The sequence below is a fragment of the Xyrauchen texanus genome, chromosome 26, assembly GCF_025860055.1.
Source record: "Xyrauchen texanus isolate HMW12.3.18 chromosome 26, RBS_HiC_50CHRs, whole genome shotgun sequence".
NCBI classification, from domain to species: domain Eukaryota; kingdom Metazoa; phylum Chordata; class Actinopteri; order Cypriniformes; family Catostomidae; genus Xyrauchen; species Xyrauchen texanus.
In genome coordinates this window covers 15,577,302-15,598,423 of record NC_068301.1, presented here as the reverse complement: position 1 = coordinate 15,598,423, position 21,122 = coordinate 15,577,302, and the positions used below count along the sequence as shown (strand labels likewise).

General features: G+C 38.2%; 1 protein-coding gene across 1 annotated transcript in view; it reads right to left on the bottom strand.

The window, feature by feature from the left end:
- The window catches only part of LOC127619812 (CUB and sushi domain-containing protein 3-like), a 639,489-nt gene extending 623,485 nt beyond the window's left edge, over positions 1 to 16,004 (bottom strand). The window contains exon 1 of the mRNA XM_052092811.1: positions 15,830 to 16,004. Coding sequence (XP_051948771.1) covers positions 15,830 to 16,004 — 175 coding nt within the window. The remainder of the gene's footprint in view (positions 1 to 15,829) is intronic.
- Positions 16,005 to 21,122: the final 5,118 nt, after the last annotated feature.

Here is a 21,122-nt window from a genome sequence, read left to right as displayed (position 1 = left end):
TATAATGATACACAACAATATATAAGGCAACAATTTACAGCAATGTTCAATTATTTAACATTAGTTCATTTCATTTTAGTTACATATAATTGTGTTTCTTTCTGAAAAAAGGAAAGAAACTAATTTATATGTAACTAAAATTAAATCTTCTAAAATTTTCTACAATTAAATCATCTCTCTGCATTACATTTTTTACAAAATGCTTAAAAAAATTGTTCATTGTTAGTTCATGATGCTTCCTGCATGCATATACTGTATATATTAGGCCCCCTATTTGCTTGCTGAAGGAAGCAAATAGGGGGCCTAATCATACAATTGTGTCTATTAAAGATATAACAATTTTGTTTGTGGCAGATAGCTGAAAGTAAACAAGATATACATGCATGTTTGCTGAAATATCACTTTTGATGCTAAATCTATCGCCTGCCCCTAGACGCCTCATAAAATCAAGCTAAGTGTGTTTGGTGGTTTAACATGTCGGTCCGACGCCCTCTTCATACAGTATCTGAATGAATGGCTTTTGGCCAGATTACAACCTAAATTAATGTGGATAGTAACATTAAAGTAATACTTGTAGTCTAATGTGAGCGACATGGCAGACTGTCTTGTCGAATTGGTAAAAAAATTAAACTAGCAGTTTATGCGAACTACTGATACACAATATTAATTTCCGGTAATTTTAATAGAATAGCACAGAAAAACCATACCAACTCACTTCAAACTCACTTCTCACTTCAACAGCAGGTGTACTAACTGTGAATTTATGGGTGAAAAACCTAGATTATTAATTTATGGAACTGTCCAATGTGACAACATGGCAAGCAGCTGCACTCTCTGCTCTAGCCAGAAGCCCAGGAACAAAAAGATCAAGGGTCAGGCTTGTCTAGAGCTCCGTCCAGATGTGTCCTTAGGATGATGGCAGGTATCTATGTCATTCTTCCTCCATTTGTAGAAGCTGGTCAATTATAAAAAAAATATAACTCTCATGGATATATTTTAGAGTCTAACTCAATGAGAAATGATTTACGTCTGCTGTCTATGAAAAGGAAACAACATATGTGAGCGGAAACTGGAGGGAGAAAAGAGTAAATGAGCTTTGTGAAAATTGGCAGAGTCACTCGGCATGAGGCAGCCCCAATTCAAAGGAACCCAGATTGTACTGACAACTATTTTCCCTTTAAACAAGAGACCCACCGTGAGCGGCAGTCATGAACAAGCCTCCCTTGTGAAACAATGAGGCCACAAATAAATCACTGACTGTACTAAACGCACCTCAGCTGAGAACAATGAGGTGGAAAACATCAGACGGGAAAATCAACACGGCCACAGCGTAAGTGACCTGCTAGCAAATTCTACAAGGTGAAGGGTCAATTGTATACCACCCCCTTCTCCCACCCCTCTGAATATGTGCCATCTTTCTCTATTGGCTGGATTTGAGGGATGGTTTCTCCTCTCTCTCAAGCCAGTGATCTTCAGAACAGGCTTTGAAGTAATTTCTTCATTCACAGAAGTTGACTTATAAAAGGCTGGCTAGGCAGTGCAGCCAGAGCAAGATGGTCATGGGCATTCTGAAGAGGGCAGAGGTCTAGTTCCAAAATGTCAGGGAAATCTGCCAGGCTTTGACTAAAAATAACATGGGATGCAGCAGTGCAGCAGCATACAGACACAGAAGCGCACTCTCTCCACCGACTTCCCACAGTGCATCCTGGTGCCATCACTTCCCCAGGTGCACACTTACATGGCCTTTCAAGTGATGTAAAACAAAACGGGACTCATCGGAGCAGACAACCTTCTTCCACTGCTCCAAGGTCCAGTTCCGATGCTTGCGTGCCCATTGTAGGCACTTTCGAAGGTGGACAGGGGTCATCATGGAAACTTTGTGGACCGGTCTCTGGCTATGCAGCCCCATACGCAGCAGGGTGCGAGGCACTCTGTGTTGTGAAACATTCCTCCCGTAAACATCATTACAATTTGATGGTTTGGACCAGATGGGATAGCTTTCATTGCCCTCGTGCATCGATGAGCCTTGGGCGCCCAACCCCCAATCGCTGGTTTGTGGTTTATCCCTCCTCGGACCACAGGCCTTGCAGTTTCAGAGATGTTCTGACCCATTTGTCTGTCCATAACAATTTGGTCCTTGTCGAATTCTCTCAGGTCTTTACCATTTTTCTGCATTCAACACGTTGACTACAAGAACTGATTGTTTGCTTACTATCTAATCTACCCAGACCTTGACAGTTGGCCTTGTTAGGAGATGATCAACGTTATTCTCTTCACCTGTGAGTGGTCATAATGTTTTGGCTAAAACATGTATATGTTGCAGTTTTATACTATATATGTTGAATGCTTGATTCTGATTGGTTGACAGATGTTGTAAGGTGAGCAATTATTTTTAAGTAAATGCAAGGCTATGAAGTAGTTCCAGGTCTTGACCACAAAGGAAGATGCTGAATGCGTGGCATAATTTCTAGGGTTGTGTTGACTAAAACATTATAGTATTAATACTTTAGTGCAGGCATTGCAATATAAACTGTATTTATATGTGTGTGTGTGTGTGTGTGTGTGTGTGTGTGTGTGTGTGTGTGTGTGTGTGTGTGCGTGTATAATGATACACAACAATATATAAGGCAACAATTTACAGCAATGTTCAATTATTTAACATTAGTTCATTTAATTTTTAATTTACATAGGAAGATGCTGTATGCATGGCGGAAGAAAGTAGTTCCATTCACAATAGCATTTTAGGGACAAAAATCAGAAAATGTATTGAGATAAAACACTGAACCATGTCTTGAGGTGTGGTAACTGTGTAATAAGCAGAATAATTGATGACAGGTCTATAATCAATGATTCATTACATATCCTGTAGATAGTGTATATAAATATAACTCAACTGGGAGACAGTGGGGTGTGTATTTCCATGGTCATGTGTTGAAATCCCAGGGAGAACACAAACTGACATGAATGCACAGTCGCTTTGCAAAAAAGTGTCTATCAAATCAGTATTTGTCTTAGTTTGGTCAGTCTAATCAAGTAGCCATAGTATCACCATGGGATTTTGTAATAAATTATAATAACCCCAAAATTAAACATGAATACTATTAAAATCATATTACTGTAGCAACACCATAATTAATTGCATTAAAACTATGGCTTCTGCATGCTTTTACAAAAACGTTGTTACTACAATATTACTATAGTAAAACCATGGTTAATTTTACCAGTCTCAAACCTTTCTCTTAACTCATGACCTTCAATGTGACCAAATCATTGCGACGAAATCAACCTTATTATCTAATATTATCAGTAGTGTTAAAGGAAATATGAATAGTGGTGGCAGAAAACAGGATGGAAAAAGTGGGACAAAAGGCTCATTTGAACCCAGATCGTCCACACAATAAAAGCAAATGCTCATTGTAGTTACACTCCACACCACCAAAGCAACACAGGAGGAGCAGTTTGTCTTCAGCTTCTCTGTTACCGACAGACCATTGGAGTGCAAATAGCCACGCTGTGCGGCAGGTGCTATATACATCAATAGTGCAAATAGTCACTCTGTTTATTAAAACAAAACAATATTTTAGATTGAGATTGAAACCAGGTCACCTTGCTTGCAAAATATAAACTGTACCACTGTAGAATTTGTTAAAAAGTTACAAAAGTCGTTAGGGTTCTATAAGGTGGTTTCTCAACATAAGTTGTTAAAAGTAAATGTATTTCACTACAGATTACAGAATACATGCTGTAAAATGTCATTTGTAACGTATTCTGCTAGATTACTCAAGGTCAGTAACGTTTTCTAAATACTTTGGATTACTTATTCAGCACTGGTAGATTTTTTCACTTGTTTTGACTATAAAAACTCTGCCAGTACAGTAAGACAAAATACACATGACACATACATTCTCTGAAAAACCAAAATATCTTATGCAGTGTTGTTTCTAAAACAAGATCAATAAAATGTATCTTGTTTTAAGGATTTGTTTTATATTTTTCAGGAAAACAATACAGACATTATTATCTAACATGAATTGTCTTGATAAAAAAATATGATCGTGCCTGGTAACAGGTAAAATAGCTATAAATAACATTTTAGATTAGCATAAAGCTGACAATTTACACAAGGTTTATTTCTATTTCTTCTGCTCCAAACCTTCTTCAAACTTGCTTCTCTGTCTGCTCGTATGAGTGTAACACATCTTAAGAAAGTGTTCCACCGCTGTTCGAATCCACTTTAGATCGCATCATTTATATGTATAAATGTTTTCCACCTGAAAGGACTAAATATTAAATAAAAAAAATGACAATAAAATGCAAAGTAATCTCTTCAGTAATCAAAATACTTTTTGAATGTAACTGTACTCTAAATACCAAATATTTTATTTGTAACTGTAGTGGAATACAGTTACTTATATTTTGTATTCCCTTTACATGTATTCTGTTACTACCCAACCCTGTCTTTGAAGACAGCACTCCATAAACCTGCACTCTCACACTTAAGAAAGCAGCTGCTGAATACTGCAGTAGTACTAACATTTTATAGTGCTTCGATAAGGCAAACAAAACTGCTCTTACTTTTTTGACACAGCAGCTACAGTAAGAGTTTGTGAATGTTTAGTGGTGTGTATGCACTGACTAACTCTGTCACAACAGGTTGTGAGTTGCAAAAACAGAAAGCTCCACGTCTCTGCACATAAGTATTCCTGACAGACACAGGACTCCAATCAGGACCTACACAGCTGTCACCCTGCAAGCCTTTAACTCTTTTGAGGTCATGAAAATGCAGAACTCAGTAGCTGCAATATTGAAGGCTGCAGCAGTGCATCTTTTGTTTTGTGGCAGCAAATGAACACTTTATTGTTTTAATTCAATGAAATAAAATGAGACCCCCAGGATTTTGTTCTTGTGGGGAGGTCCCTTAATTCTTATGAAGCTCTTCAATTCAAACAATGATTTGATTTGATTTATACAGATCTGTATATTTTGTGCACTAGATCAATTTATTAAAATTATTCAGTCCATGCTGAGAGAGCCTACATTTATACAACGTTTATTGCTGCTTTTCAGGAAAAAATCTGTTCTTCTATGTCAAAATGAAATCATTGTGCTGATCACTCTATGCGCTTGTGCGCAGTGCACTTGTGAAATACTTCTCTACACACTGAAAGCCCCTAACAGGTAATGAGGTCATGACTCAGCCAACACTCATGCAGCCTGCCAATGTGTGACCGTACACTAGACATCATCTAGTTTCTAAAAGGAGAGCCTTTTGCATTCTATTCCTAGAAGTTGAATTAAAGTGGTAAAGCCATAGCTATTTAAAGGACCAAACATTGCACTGATGAAATTGTTAGTGCCCCCTGCTGGCCCCCACTAACCAACACCCCTACCCCAATAGTAGAGTAGAGTAGAAACTATTTTTGATGAGTCTTGATTAAAAACTAGGCTGAGGCATTGGAGTAAAGTGTGTTCATGGGTTTTACTGTTTTAAGGTTCTAGATTACGTCTAATTTCCACAACCTATACTTTCCAGATATTTGTCTATTGGCCTTTTTTGAAAAGAAATATATTCAATAATTCGTCTGCTGAATGATCGATGCCAAAGCACACAACAGTACCACCCATTGAACAGACGGCACTTCTATCCATCACAGCCTCATTTTCATTAGAGTCAAATTAAATGGCATCCACCCAGACTGAAAGCCATGCAGGCAAGCACCTCCTTAGCAGCAGAGAGTTGAAGTGCAGGTTGGCATGAATGATGATGCTTTGACGATGGACTCTTGTATAGAACCTGATGCAAATCTTATTCTATATATCATAGGCCTATCTTAGTATGTATTGCATGTCCAAAAACATTTATTTTGTTAGGCAGCAAGCAGTAAATAATGGTTGGGATGGCTAAGCATAGTTAATAATATTAATAATATCTGATAATCTCTGATAATGAAATGCATGGGAATTATGTGTGACCAACTTGTGATGTTAATCAATGTGTTGAATCTGAAATTGACAGCCTTGACAGTGTGTCCCAAACAGTTATTATTCTAGTACTGCTGCCCTTTAAGGGTTTTAGTTGACTAAGATATGATTTTCTGTGAAGGCTTAAAATGCTTTGAAACAATATAATGAAATGCACTATAAAAATGGACTTGACTTGATTAGTTAACACAGCTAACAATAATTGATAGAGAAGACTTACAAGAACTAACAATGAACAAAACTGCAGGGCAGAGTGATTATACTTTTGAAATGTATGCTTCCACATATACACTCCAAAAAACTTTGGGTTATTTATTTTAGCCAATAGCTGGGTTAAACATATTGGGTCGTTCTGTTGGGTTATTCCTAAACGTTATTTGGTTGTTGCTATAATAACGCACCCAGTTGGGTTAAAACTGGTCTAGCGAAGACATTTTAAATTTCAACGGTCGACCAGTGCCACTGCCAACAGAAGATACAGAGGTAAGTTAATAATATCACGTTATATGAACGGCTTTCCGTTTTCTTTATCAACATACAAAAATAGCTGATTAATTAAATAATTTTCCCTTAATTTTGAGTCTGCTGTATTGCTGCTCACTTGGCTACCGACATAACACTTGATATAAACCCAGCCTATTTTAAACTGGGATGCTCTCCCTCACTTTCTGTTTGTCTCGACACTTTGTTTTGGAAATCATAAATAATATTTCATATATTTGGCCGATGCGTGAAGAAACTGTAAGACGCCTTGGCTTTTAGACTCATTATCCGGTGTTGCAGACGCGGCAGTTTTTCATCAACTGAAAGAAAAGTATATTATAATTTTTACAGTGTAACATTAAAATACTTCAAAGCGGAAATATGAAACATTTTATCTAGAAAGTTATATCTGCAAGGCACTAAATTATATAATGCACAAATTGGACTCCACGAGATATTACACCAGGGATTGGCAACCTTTTTGATATGGAGTGTAATTTTTTATTTTCCTAGTCAATAGCTGTGCCGATGAAGGATTGGTGTTTTCCAATCATGTTGTTCTAAAAGCAAAAAGAAACAATTGAAAAAGGCTGTAATCCGCGCTATCTGACCGAAGCAAAGTGGGCGCATTTACTCCCGCGATTAATCGAAAGAAAAGTGCTGCTGGCTCGTGATGTGCGAATGGCTTGCGCGCGAGAGTCTCAGCACATTTTAATAGTGTTTAGCTTCCCATTCAGCTGATGAAGACACGCTGTGTAATCATGAGGAAGGATTACATCAAGATGTAGATTGGAATGCAGGTGCAGAATTTATATAAATATAGTCTACTCCTCTCTCGCCGTTGCTGGCGTGCCAATGATTACCCCTCTGCGTGCCGGCATTGGTCATAGGTTGCCAACCCCTGTATTACACAATAGCCAGCATCTACATGACACTGGGTGATAGCCTAATCAAAAGCCACTTTTCAGATAGTTCTGCACCCCTGAATCAGGAGCAAAACCTCTCCCTCAACATCAGTAAAACTAAGGGGCTTGTGATGGACTTCAGGAAGAAAGACAGAGAACACAGCCCCATCACTATTCATGGAGCACCGGTGGCGAGTCAGCAGTTTCAAGTTCCTCGGTGTCCACATCACTGAGGAACTCACATGGTCCTTCCACACTGAGGCCATTGTGAAGAAGGCTCACCAGTGCCTCTTCTTGCTGAGACGGCTGAGGAAGTTTGGAATAAACACCACAACCTCAGACGGTTCTACACCAGTATTGTAGAGGGCATCCTGACTGGCTGCATCACCGCCTGGTACGGCAATCGCACCGCCTACAACCGCAAAGCCCTGCAAAGGGTGGTGCGAACTGCCAAACACATCATCAGAAGTGAGCTTCCCTCCCTCCAGGACATCTATAACAGGCGGTGTGTGTGAAAAAAGCGCAGAGGATCATCAGAGACTCCAGCCACCCGAGTCATGGGCTGCTCTCGCATCAGGACCCGTACCAGCATCAGGACCCGCACCAGCCGACTACATGACAGCTTCTTCCCCCAAGCAATCAGACTTTTGAACACTTGATATCTCACGATCAACAATCAGCACTGCACTTTATTAATCTTCTTAATCTTCATCTTATTATCTCACAATGGACTGTCAAATATATTCCCCTCAATACAACTACTGCATATATATATTTTATATACTCTTATTTTTATTTTTTTTATAGTATGTGTATTCTAGATTGTGTGTATTGTTTACTGTACATTGTATATTATATTGTATGTGTATATTTGATATGTAAATTGTGTTTTGTAAATATGTTGTTTATTGTAATTGGTATATGTCTCGTCACTGTCATGACTGCTATGTTGATCGGAACTGCACACAAGATTTTCACCTACTGTTGCACTTGTGTATATGGTCGTGTGACAATAAGGTGATTTGATTTGATTTTGATTTGATTTTACCATTTCAGGAAGGTGCCTGGCTCGGTTTATGATCGCCTCGTTAATGAAGCCCATTGCTTGAAATTGAAATTACAAGTTGTTAATTCACTTTATATGAACTACATTTTTTATATAGGATGTGATGGATTCATATGTGAGAGAAACACTTCAGAAGTGGAGCCTTGAAACATTAATTTAAAAAAAAAACCTCCAGGCCATGTCACAGCCACGCCAGAGTCAGCTACAGGCCATGTCACCACCACGCCAGAGTCAGCTCCAGGCCATGTCACAGACACACCTCAGCCTGCTTCATGCCATGTAACAGCCACATCTCAGCCTGCTTCATGCCATGTCACAGCCATGCCTCAGCGTACTCCATGCCATGTCACAGCCACGCCTCAGCCTGCTCCATGCCATGTCTCAGCCAAACCATTGACTGCTCCCTTCCATGTCACAGCCAAGCTTCAGTCTGCTCCACGTCATGTTTCAGTCGAACACCAGACTGCTCCATGCCATATCACAAGCAAACCTATGCTCACCGGTCCAGGCCCACCTCTGCTCCACGGTTCAGGCCCACCTCTGCGCCACAGTCTAGGCCCGCCTCTGCTCCACGGTCCAGGCCCACCTCCATCCCTACGACTCCACCTTGGCTCCACCCCTCCAGCCTCTCATGCCCCCCCGGACTCCTCCTTGATGCCATGCCCCACGCCCTATCTCGCCTCAAGACACACCCCCTACCAGGTCCCTATAGAACACTGGACTTATGTCATGTTTATTCTGTTTTTGTTCATGTGTTGGGGCGTTGGGAGCTGCCCCTTAGAGGAGGGGATATGTCATGCTTATTCTGTTGGTTCCGGTTTTTCGTGTCTTTTATTTTGAAAAGTTAGTCCTGTTCATGTCTTCAGGTCCTTCATTATGAAATTTGTTCACGTCATGAGATTATCCTTTTCCAGCCATGTTTCATGTGTTTTTTCTAAATGGTTCCTTTATTTATTAGTCTTGTCTTGTTATTGGTTCATGTTTCATTATCTTGTTATATTGTTTCCGTCTTGTATTTCATTGGTGGTCTTGTTAACTTGTTACCCATGTCAATGTATTTTAGCCCTCATGTTTGCCAATGTCCTTTGTGTAGTATTGTTAATGTAAATTTGTTGTAGTTTTGTTTAAGTGAAGTCAAGCCAAGCCAAGTCAAGATTTAGTCAAGTCATGTTTTGTTTGTGTCAAGTCTAGTTTATTCATGTTCATGTTTATGTTTCATGTTTCTAGTTAGGGTTTTTAGATCTCACTTTTGTTTAATAAACTGCATTTGGGTTTGTCACTCCATCTTCTCCATCCTTGCCAGCAACATTACACCATTGCCTACTTATTTATTACTTATTTATTTGTGGTGGTTCTTGTAAATTGAAACATGATTGTAAGTAACTTAATAATAAAAAGGAAGTAAATTGATAACACAATTGCAACAATTTACTTAATTAATGAAAATGTTTGCAACTTTTAATTTAATGGATTAAAGCATTATCAAGATATTTGTAACTTGTGCATTATAATTTATATACACAGCAATAATAATAATAATAATGTCAACAATAATAATAGTACCAATAATACTAGGATGGTTAAAGCAAAATGTTGCCCCCCTCAAAAAAAAAACAATACCCAACAAATTAGTTAAAATAACCCAACAATGGGTCGGTGCTATATCAACCTACCATTGGACAATGTGTTGGGTAATTTTTAAGCCAACTGATTTTAGTGAGTACTAACAAATGTTTTTACATTTTCATTTAGTCATTTAGCAGAAGCTTTTATCCAAAGCAACTTACAAATGAGCAAGCAATTTATATAAGTTACTGTAAGTTAACAATAGTTAATGCGTTATGAACTTACATAAACTAACAGTGAAAAATAATTGTTAGCTTATGATCCCTAATACATCAACTATTGTTAACTAACAGAACATCACTGTAAAGGAAAAATTAGGTTATGTATATAAGCTTGTAAAACATTCTTACACTGCATGCCTATGTTCTTTTAATAACCACAGGACCAAATCAACCATATCAACCAAATCTTTAACGGGTCTGTGTTCCAGAGAAGCAACTTGTAAAATATACTCACTGAGCACTTTATTAGGAACACCTGTACACCTACTTATTTAGTTATCTAATCAGCCAATCATGTGGCAGTAGTGCAATGCATAAAATAATTTAGATACAGATCAGGAGCATCAGTTAATGTTCGCAACAATCATCAGAATGGTGAAAAAATTTGATCTTAGTGATTTTGACCATGGCATGATTGTTGGTGCCAAACAGGCTGGTTTTAATATTTCTGTAACAGCTGGTATACTAGTATTTTTACACACAAAAGTTTTTTTTTTTTTTTTTTTTTTTTTATAGAGGTTTAAGCCCCTCCCTTATCCTATTCTATTTGAATACAGAGACAGATACATGTCATTTTTCATAGGAACATATACAGATAATGGCTTTGCTGCACACCCCAATATACTGTATATTGAATTATAATTTTTTAAGTTCTGGCCATAAATTCCTTCATAAGACCTGCCTAAAGATAAAACATAACTGATACTCTTAAATAACAAACAATTTTTAATCAACTTTGAAAAAACAAAACATAATAATCATTTTAACATTTTAGGGCTATTGTTTACAAATTGTATAGAGGAGAAGCATTAAGACCTGCTAAATACCTCTCACAATATGAACCCACATATGAAAACAACGGTCATATAAAAATGTCATGTTTACTTAAGGATGCATTTAAATTAAATTTTATTTTGGGGGGGGAGAGATAAAATGTCTATTATTCCAATTTCTATATAAAGTATCATCCTGTTCAGTGAGGAAATGTTTTTTCCTGCAAATTATTGTGAATTTGCACATAATAGCCAGTGCAGGAGCCAGATTTATGAGCAGGTAATTATTGGCAAAAGAAGAGCAAACTGAGTTGATGCAGTTTGACTCACAGCTGTATAGAACCAAAAATAATCAGGATTTTCAGGTTCAGTTTCACATTATCACAATTTTCCAAGCCCTACAGAACCTGAACAGATGAGACACGATCATTTGACACTTCCAGAATAGTGAATAAACTTTTCAGCAGATTTTGTATGAACATTCAGTTTACATAATCGATTGCTTTTGTTGCCGAATGTGCATACAGTATGTGATGACAATTGTGACAGGGCGGAGGGCGAGACCGGGTCGTGATGCTACACGACCCGTAATTGCCCCTAATCAGGCTAATCAAGCCTCCGAGAGGGATAAAGTCCGACTTAAGACTGCAGTGGGACAGAGAGAGAGATTTACGGGCAGCTGTCTGACACCTTTATTTGTTTGTCTTTTCGTTTAAGTTCTTCATTAAAATATAATTTATATTGTCAAGCCGGTTCTCTCCTCCTCCTTTCCATTAATCCCTTTACACTGGTGCCGAAATCCGGCGGGCCGCCAGTTGACTAGCTGCTCTGCCATAGACTTTGCCAATCTCTCTCATAAGAAATACTCAAACAGCCCATCTGGCACCAACAATCATGCCACGGTCCAAATCACTGAGATCAAAATTTTCCCCATTCTGATGGTTGATGTGCACATTAACTAAAGTTCCTGACCCATATCTGCATGATTTTATGCACTGCACTACTGCCACAAGATTGGCTGATTAGATAATAGCATGGATGATTGTTTGTGCCAGACTGGCTGGTATGAGTATTTCTGAAACAGCTGATCTCCTGGTCTCTAGTATTTACTCATAATGATGTCAAATATAATAAACATCCATTGAGAGGCAGTTCTGTGGATGGAAAAGCCTTGTTTCTGAGAGAGATCAACAGAGAATGGCCAGACTGGTTCGAAACTGACAAAGTCTATGGTAACTCATATAACTGTTCTGTACAATTGTGGTGAGAATAATAGCATCTCAAAATGCTATTCTGTGATGTGGGTTGGCATTGATTTGGCGAAATGAGGGGACCTACACAATATTAGGCAGGTTGTTTTAATGTTGTGGCTGATTGGTGTATTTCAATTAGCTCCTCTCTTGTCCACTAATTAAAAAAAGTCACACCTATAAAACTGAAAAGCCATCCATCTCCCAGTGTTTTTGTGAGCTTTTAAGTACAAGCTGTTTAACACTTAAGATGCAGTCGAGTACAAGTCAAGAAACGACAGTAGGTGTGAGTATCTGTGCATGAGTAATGTAACTTTGATCATCAAGATATCATCATGATTTGAGACAAAGAGTACGTGCTTCTAGAAAAAAAATGTGGTTCATATGCAGCATGTGAACAACTGAGCATTCATGCCTTGTTACTGTGAGAGGACCCCTCCAACTCACAATCGATTCTGCTCAGGGAGAGGGCAAAGGTGATGCATATGCAAGTAGCCCTCAGTTCATGGTGAGAGGGTGGCCCATCTGTGTGACTGATCTTCCTCCATTCGATTTCATGTATACCCTTCACAAGAGGTTTTTATAACCCTTTATGTCCATTTCACATGTCCTACAATAAACAGACACCAAATGCACAGTGTAATTGGATCCATTATGGCGCGAATACTCAATTTCCCACGAGACAGAATTCCAACCTGAGGGTCGCATGCCATTTGTGAATTGATTGGAAATGCTACAGACGTTTTTCAAAACAAGCCACACACATGTGAGCAGTTAGTTAATAGGAACTCATGCGAGAGCACTCACAGTCTACGTTTCTGTAAGCACAGCATACTCACATTAAGCAACAACAACCATATCTGCAGAAGAGCTGTTCCTAAAATCTATCTGACTGAAGACATCTGGGGACTCTAATGACCCTGCTCTGCACCTGGCTCTTCAACAGCAATGCTTTGCACATGGAGATTAAAAGCCTCTCAGGCAAGGCGGAGAAGAGGCTGTGTTACACAGAATCAAACTGTAATAGGCTATGCTGGATTTTACACTTGTAGGATAGGGCACTGATCCTAAGTATGATGCTACCCTAACTATTAATCTGTATGTTCGTCATTGAGTAGGCACATTTGGCTTTAAGCTGCTGATCTGTGGCAAGTTACAGTGATTTTAAAGAGGCAGTTGATAAAACAGTTCTTAAATCTGTGGCCGAGAACAGAGCAGTGTCAGAAACCTCTTTTATAGAAACCTTTAAAAATAAAGGTTCATCAATGGTTCTTTACAGAACCTTAAGTTCTGCAAAGAACCATTTTCTTATCAACCATTTTTCACTGTGTATGGTTCTTGAAATGGTCATATGGTTATTTAGATAAATGGTTATTTGTGGAACATAAGGGGGTTCTCTTATGGCTTCAGTCTGAAGAACCCTTTTTGGTTCTAATTGGAACCTTTATTGTGCAGTGAGAAGTCAACCACGATTCACGAAGTATCTCGATACTGTAACTCCCTTGCTTGAGAACTAGAGAGAAATTTAATTAAGACATGTCTACGATTTTTAAAGCTATACATTAAAGATGACCAATCTGCATTTCAAAAATTGCTGTGAGGAGTAATGTAGACCACTGAGGTAAATCAGAATTGATGTCGTTGCTAAGTAAAGTGTTTGCAAGAAATAAAGGAATGAGATCAAGTAATGTTATCTAAAAATGTGCATGGGCCCTAGTGAAAAACGTGCACCCTAGAACAGTCACTATTAATTCAGCACCAGGTTAATAATTGCTCATAATTAAGCTTAGTCCTAAAGCCTGTTGATCAGAAACCATGAAGCTCTCATCGACTGTCTCAGAACTGAGGTTCCATAATAAGTGTTGATAGACCTTATTCTGAGTATAGTGCCAAATTTGTATGGAAATGAAAATGAGGCTGCGAGCGAAAGACTTACAGTCTCTTCAATGGCATGCACCATAAAGCTGTATAAGAGTTCTAGATCACATCTAATTTTCACAACTTTTGTTTTTAATCTACTAACATGTTCTATCCACCAACTTAAACAACAGTAGTATAACCCATTGAAAGACTGTCTATCCCTTACAGCCACGTTTACAGTGCTGTTGAAATATGGCACTTTAATAAGGTGTAATGCAAGAGTTTATTTACAAAGCCAAATAACACAATTGTACGCAGAATGAGTCATTTAAGAAACACTGAATAGCTCTCTCTCTCTCTCTCCCACACACACACACACACACACACACACATAGTGATGTGAGGTCTAGCTCGCATTAATTATCCTCGGGATATCGTCACACTGCCACCACGCGACGGGTTATCAAAGAACAAATACATATATAGCTTATCTGTTTATATGTATTAGATAATGGGTGAACATGTAAGTACTTTTATTTGAGGTTGTGGATAATGGGTATAGGAGAAAACATATATGTGCGTGTTTTTACATTATTATTTTTTTACAAACCGTTTAAATTTAGATGGAAATTATTCAGTTCTGATGCTAATTAAAATGCTAAGCAGGTGGTAATGACCAAGATACATCAGCAGAAGTGCTGGGTTTGCCTCCACCCCACCATATTCAATCAAACTACAAATGCTTTTTGAAATCAGAAACCGAAGCTTTAACATTCGGTTAGTTTCTAACACTGACAACTTCTTAGGGGCCCTATATAGGCTATTCCAAATTCCACTGTACGATTAATATTTCCTAAAAGAGGAACTCAAATTCAGCCTATTGTTTTCCAAAAAATAACTGACTGCCATCGAAAATTCTAAGAATGCTTTAAACAGTGTCACTACACTAGATCATGTTCGGTCACTGCATGCTTCTCATGTTACATGAAGACGGAGTGCAACAGTTAAATCGCCCAAATCGACGGAGATCAATAGGCGTCCACACGCGCCAATTCCATCGCGAAATTCTGTTGGTACATTGACCGGTGTACGGTCGAAATATTACAAGTCACACGTTGTCCACCCTTTTCTTGACAGTACTTATAGACAAATGCATGTTTCCTGTATAACGAAGCATTTTGTTGTCTTCCCTGCACGTTACGTCTAAAAAAAGAATCGTGATCCATTCCCAACTCATCACTGAGAGCTATCGTTGCCCGAAAACTAGTACTCATGATCAGCGTTCATGTTTGCTGGGTTCATACATTATTTGCAATTTTCTAATTGTGATTATTCGAGACCACTTTTTGAAAACGCCCTGTATGTTGTTAAATCTATTATTTGATTTAGACAAAATATCTCTAGGCCAAAATATTGCGGCTTACATTACTTTATAATTCATCATTTAATGACTATAAGCAACTCACGTACCCGCGTGAGCATACTGCAAGAATATTTATTGAGTCCTCGCTCAATGCCTGCATTGAGTAAATGCGCTTCTCTTCTCAAGCATACTGCTGCACGGTTGCTTTTCGTGCATCTATTCAAACCTCATTCCCATCCACAAAGACGTGTAAATAAAAAAATAAAAACCCACAATAACTCCTCGAGCCTCATTACTTACCTCGCACGCACGTGACCATCATAAAAAATATCAGATTCCAAAAGGTAACTCCAGTTTTAATCCTCATTTTCTTGCCTCGAGAGTCCTCCGGACAACATTTAATACATTCTCTCTTGAAAAAGGTCAGGATTCCCGTAGATCTGACGCTTTGCCTCTCGGTGTCATCTATGTTCATGTTCACATGAAGGTAGTTGTTCTTTCCCTCAGCCAGAAGCGGAGCGGATCGCGGTGTGGCTCGAAGTGAACGGTGATGCTGGGATATCACAGCAACCTTGAGGAGGACTCAACCATCTCACCGAAAGGGGCCAAACTCTGAACTGTGATCTCGCTCACAGGCTCCAATGCCATTTTAGTGTGTCTTAACTGTGTGCTCTCACTGTGATCATTTTAACTGATCATCTATTTATGAGTAAATGAATGAATAAGCACAAAGAACAACACAATTTGAAGGTAGTGCACGAAGGTCCAATTTGTTTTCCTCTTTAAACACACCAATCTGAATATAAGGATTTATTCACACAAATCAAGGTATATCTCAACCCATTTCGCTATATAGCGAGATGCATTTAGTCTAATGAGGGACGAGTTTACTTCTTGAACGTTGACGTAATATGATAGAACCCCATTCACCACATAATTCTAAAGATCCCACAGGATAAAACAAAACAAAAACAACTACAAATATATATATAATTTTCCATTTACTCCAGTATGCTGAGATCGATTAGCTCTGTGGAGTACTGGTGCTTTAATTGGGTTCTCTTTGGAATACTTTGACCCTACTTTGGAGAATTCTAAGTACAGAAAACGTGATTTAGCTACTCTACCATTGCAGTATTAGCCTTATTATTGTTACTGATTGTATGCCAAACTTTGGAAGTGAATGTAATATGTAAGACTAGGTGATTTCTCTGTAGAAGGACTCTCCTGCCATCTACAGGCTAAACACCCAGTCAAATTTCATCCTTAGAAGAGTAAAGAGGCTTGGCATTCGCTCTCCATCCACCAACTCTCTCACCCACGTACCTACAACAGATTGACGCACACACGCGCACATGCGTTGGACAGCTAGACAGATATGAACGCAAACAAAGAAGTTTCACCCATTCTCAAACGCATCCATCTCATTACCCAAACCGACCCCTAGTAAAAGTAAATACTTTTTAATAATTGTATTTATTTATTTATTAAGTTGAATTCAATACTTAGCACAGAGGCCTATATACTGTAAAATAAAATCGAATTACAGACGCCCCTCTCGTTCATGTGCATAATCGAAGAACTCTCCAAGGTGCTGAAGTCCTTGTTACCACAAAATGTACCGCGGTTGAACAGGGTTACTGTCGAGCTCACGATGGTGCGCACACTCCTCCTTGATAGATAGATAGATAGATAGATAGATAGATAGATAGATAGATAGATAGATAGATAGATAGATAGATAGATAGATAGATAGATAGATAGATAGATAGATAGATAGATAGATAGATAGATAGATAGGTAGGTAGGTAGGTAGGTAGGTAGGTAGGTAGGTAGGTAGGTAGGTAGGGAGGGAGGGAGACAGACAGATAGATAGATAATCCACCCACTTCCGTCCTCTTTAAAGAGCCTGAGCATTATGAATAAATGTTATAGCTACAAGGAAACTATTCAACAAAGTCATTCTTACCAATTTTAAGCCACTAGATTCACTCAAGCATTAATTAGATTGTGGAATTCCACCCTCATTAGTCCTGCAGATCCACACCCATCTGAACAAAGAAAAGGGCAATAAATCATACAGTCATAAGCATAAGCATGTAACCTTTACTCTTCTGAGTACCTCATCAAATCCACATTTCTCATCTGCTTTGAGTACAAGAGACTACCCTTCTTCTGCCTCCCTCCTTCAACACACCAAATTATTATCCAGTTAAGGTCCCTTAAATACCAGATCGGCTCAATGCGAATGAACATTTGGGAAATGATGTCTATGGACTCTGCAGCCATTCAATTATTATTCACAAACAGTTATAATATGTTATGTGCCAGTCGCAGTGTGCCAGTAAGTCTGAACTGTGAATGACAGTATTAGCCTTGACAAAATTACAAGCACTATATGATTAGTTACTTATCATTTAGCAGGGATTTAAGCCACTCAGTGTATATTGAACTCTCGCTGCATTACTCTGGTGCCAAGATTAAGGGCTCAATTGAGACACATTGTAACTCTCTAATTTACAGGTCACCCCTTGTTTGGATCAAACCTACAGCTCAGAAACTTCAAGACCTTCAAATCCGACCTTAACGGTTTGTTCAGTAAATTTCCATGAAGATTAGTTTGCAAACCTGGCACAGTGTAATGCATGCTTTGCGAAGACACTTTTATTGAAGAATGGAGCAGAAGTAACTATATTCGATCTGATAGCAAGCCTGTAAACCTGTAAATAAGCTTGTTTCATTTCACATGTGAAGAGGTTAATCAACCATAATATAGGGGATTACACTGAAGTCTTAAAGGTAAAGTAGCAACAAAAAAACAAAAAAGAGAGTGTAAAATAAGGTCCTGTAAAATACAGTATATTAGATTTTATTTTGGTGGAAGAAACATTGACTAAAAATAACAGATATGATATGGCCTCTTTAAATCAAATGAAAGTGATTACAGTTAAAAGTGAAAGTGATACAGAGTACTTGCACATTCAGTTGGAATGCTTGGCAATTTAAATCGACTTATGACCTCACATGAGTATTTAAAAGAAAGTAGATAAGAAGTGTTTGCCACCATTTGTACGTTGAGCAAAGTTGAGTCAGCAGATTTATTTTTATGTTTTTCTTTTTGCTTGTTTGTTTGTTTGTTTGTATTTGTTTTTAGATAAGTTTCTATGCCCCGAGTTAGTTGGCTTATGGTTTTCTTTGGTTATTTCATTTGGAAACACTCTTTTTCCCTCTTCCCTTCCTTGGTTTGTTTGGTGTTAATTGTAAATATGTGAATATCCTCAAGTAAAGCTCTGCTTATTTTGCCTCAAGACCTTTGTTGGTCTGTTTGAGTTAATTATGTTAAGACTTACAGAGATGTAACTGTGAAAAAATGGCTTACTAACTTTTTCTGTGTAAAGTTATATCGAATTTTACAACTTAATTGTCAAATTGTCCCCATTCCATTCCATTGTAAGTGCTTTACTGTAACCACTGCTTTTTTAAAGAAAAGGAAGGACGAGCAGAATTTATTTCCTTAGTAAACATTATTCCACAAATACTAAAGATCAAGCTTAACTTGTAATGAACCTGAAATATTCCTTTAAAAAAATGATAAGATCTGTCAAGGCTAGTATCACCCTAAATTTGTTGGTGCATTGCATTCTCTCAAACCATCACACCACCAAAGAGCAAAATATTTCAAGTTCCAAGGGCAATCGGCAATGAGCTACACAAACAACTGCATTAGAAATGGCTCATGGTCATTTGAAGAGATGCAGTCCATCAATCCAGCCCTGAGGCTCTTGATGGGTTATTCTTATGACTAGAAAAGTGACCTCATTTGCACACTTCATTAAGTCACGAGCACAGCTTGAGGTGTAAGAGAGCTTCTCTGCTTGTTATTTATTGTATTGTGTCACTCCCTGTGGCACCCCACCCAGCTCATTGGATTTACTGCTGGGTGAAAGCAATGAGGGCACTTGGCAGAACTGGCGTTGAGATTCAGGAGAAATTGTGGGGACTATACACATCGTATCCAGGTATGTATGCATGATGGAGGGCATCAGCTTCGTTTGCTTTGTTTCAGCCTCATATTGACGCATATTGCACTCAAAACTGGAAATACTTTCTTGATTGAACTGACTACTAATCTGAATTAGTAGAGTAATATTTTATCAAATTTAATAAAAAAAAAAAACTATAGATATATACTATACTGTGTGTACAGGTTTAGACCTTTAGAACCTATAGATAGAAACAAATTAAAGTTAAAATTTCATTTTGTAAATGATTACACAAAATACAATTTTATGGAAATGTATTATGAAATTGAAATGTGTAAATCTTAAAAATAGGCTTAATTTTTTTTTCTCAGTGTACATGGTACTAGGCTGTCCCTTCAGTTGCTTGGATTATTGCATCACAGTTTTTCCACATAAACCGTGAATCTAAGGTAATACGATTACACTTCTCCATATTGACAGAGGCAAAACAAGGGCTCACAAATTTGAGACAGTCAAGACAAATCTAAACAGCTGCCATTCTATCATCTCCACTGTAACAGGGTCAGCGGTTCCTCATCATCTAACTCTGTGGTCCTCTTTGTCACTGCGTGTCATTAACCCGGCATGTATAACCCACAACGACCAAGAACATTTTCCATTACATGTTAAAGTAAAACTAGAACATTTTGCTTTCACTATTAAAATCCTATCCAAAACTTTTAAACGGCGCACGTATATCACAGCTAGAATGTAATCTTCACATGCTATTTAGTAGCTTCTCTAATTGGTCCACAGTGCGGGTTGGTGATGGCAAAGGTTAATTTGGAGTGCTCACTTAGTGCAATGTTGCACCGTAAAATTACATTCAAAACATGTTCATGATTGGCATTTAAAGTGCTCAGTAATCATGGTTATCACAAAAAATCGCGCTTGATTGAAATGATCGCGATCAGACAATGTAATAATTGTGGCAGGCCTAATCCTTGAATCCTCACTTGTGCTTTTAGTTTAAATTGTTATATTGTAATTGTAAATTAAATAGTTTTATTGAAGGTCTATTATTTTTACCTAGCCATACTTTCTTGCATTGTCTGAAGCAGTGCAAATCATGCTACTTAATCATGCAATTATCTAATCAGCCAATCATGCGGCAGCAGTGCAGAGCATAGAATCATGCCGATACGGGTCAGGAGCTTCAGTTAATGTTCAAATCAACCATCAGAATGGGGAAAATGTGATCTAAATGTGACCATGGCATGATTGTTGGTGCCAGACGGGCTGGTTTGAGTATTTTTGTAACTGCCAATCTCCTGGGATTTTCACACACAATAACTCAAAAACAAAAAACATCTAGTGAGTGGTGGTTCTATGGATGGAAACGCCTTGTTGATGAGAGAGGTCAACGGAGAATGGTCAGACTGGTTCAAGCTGACAGAAAGGCTATGGTAACTCAGATAACCACTCTTTGTAAGCAGAATAGCTCAACACACACACGTGGAACATTGAGGCGGAAGGGCTACAACAGCAGAAGATCATGTCGAGCACTTTATTAGCACCATAGTGTTCCTAATAAAGTTCTCAGTGAGTGTAATTAAGGGTCTTCCATTTAA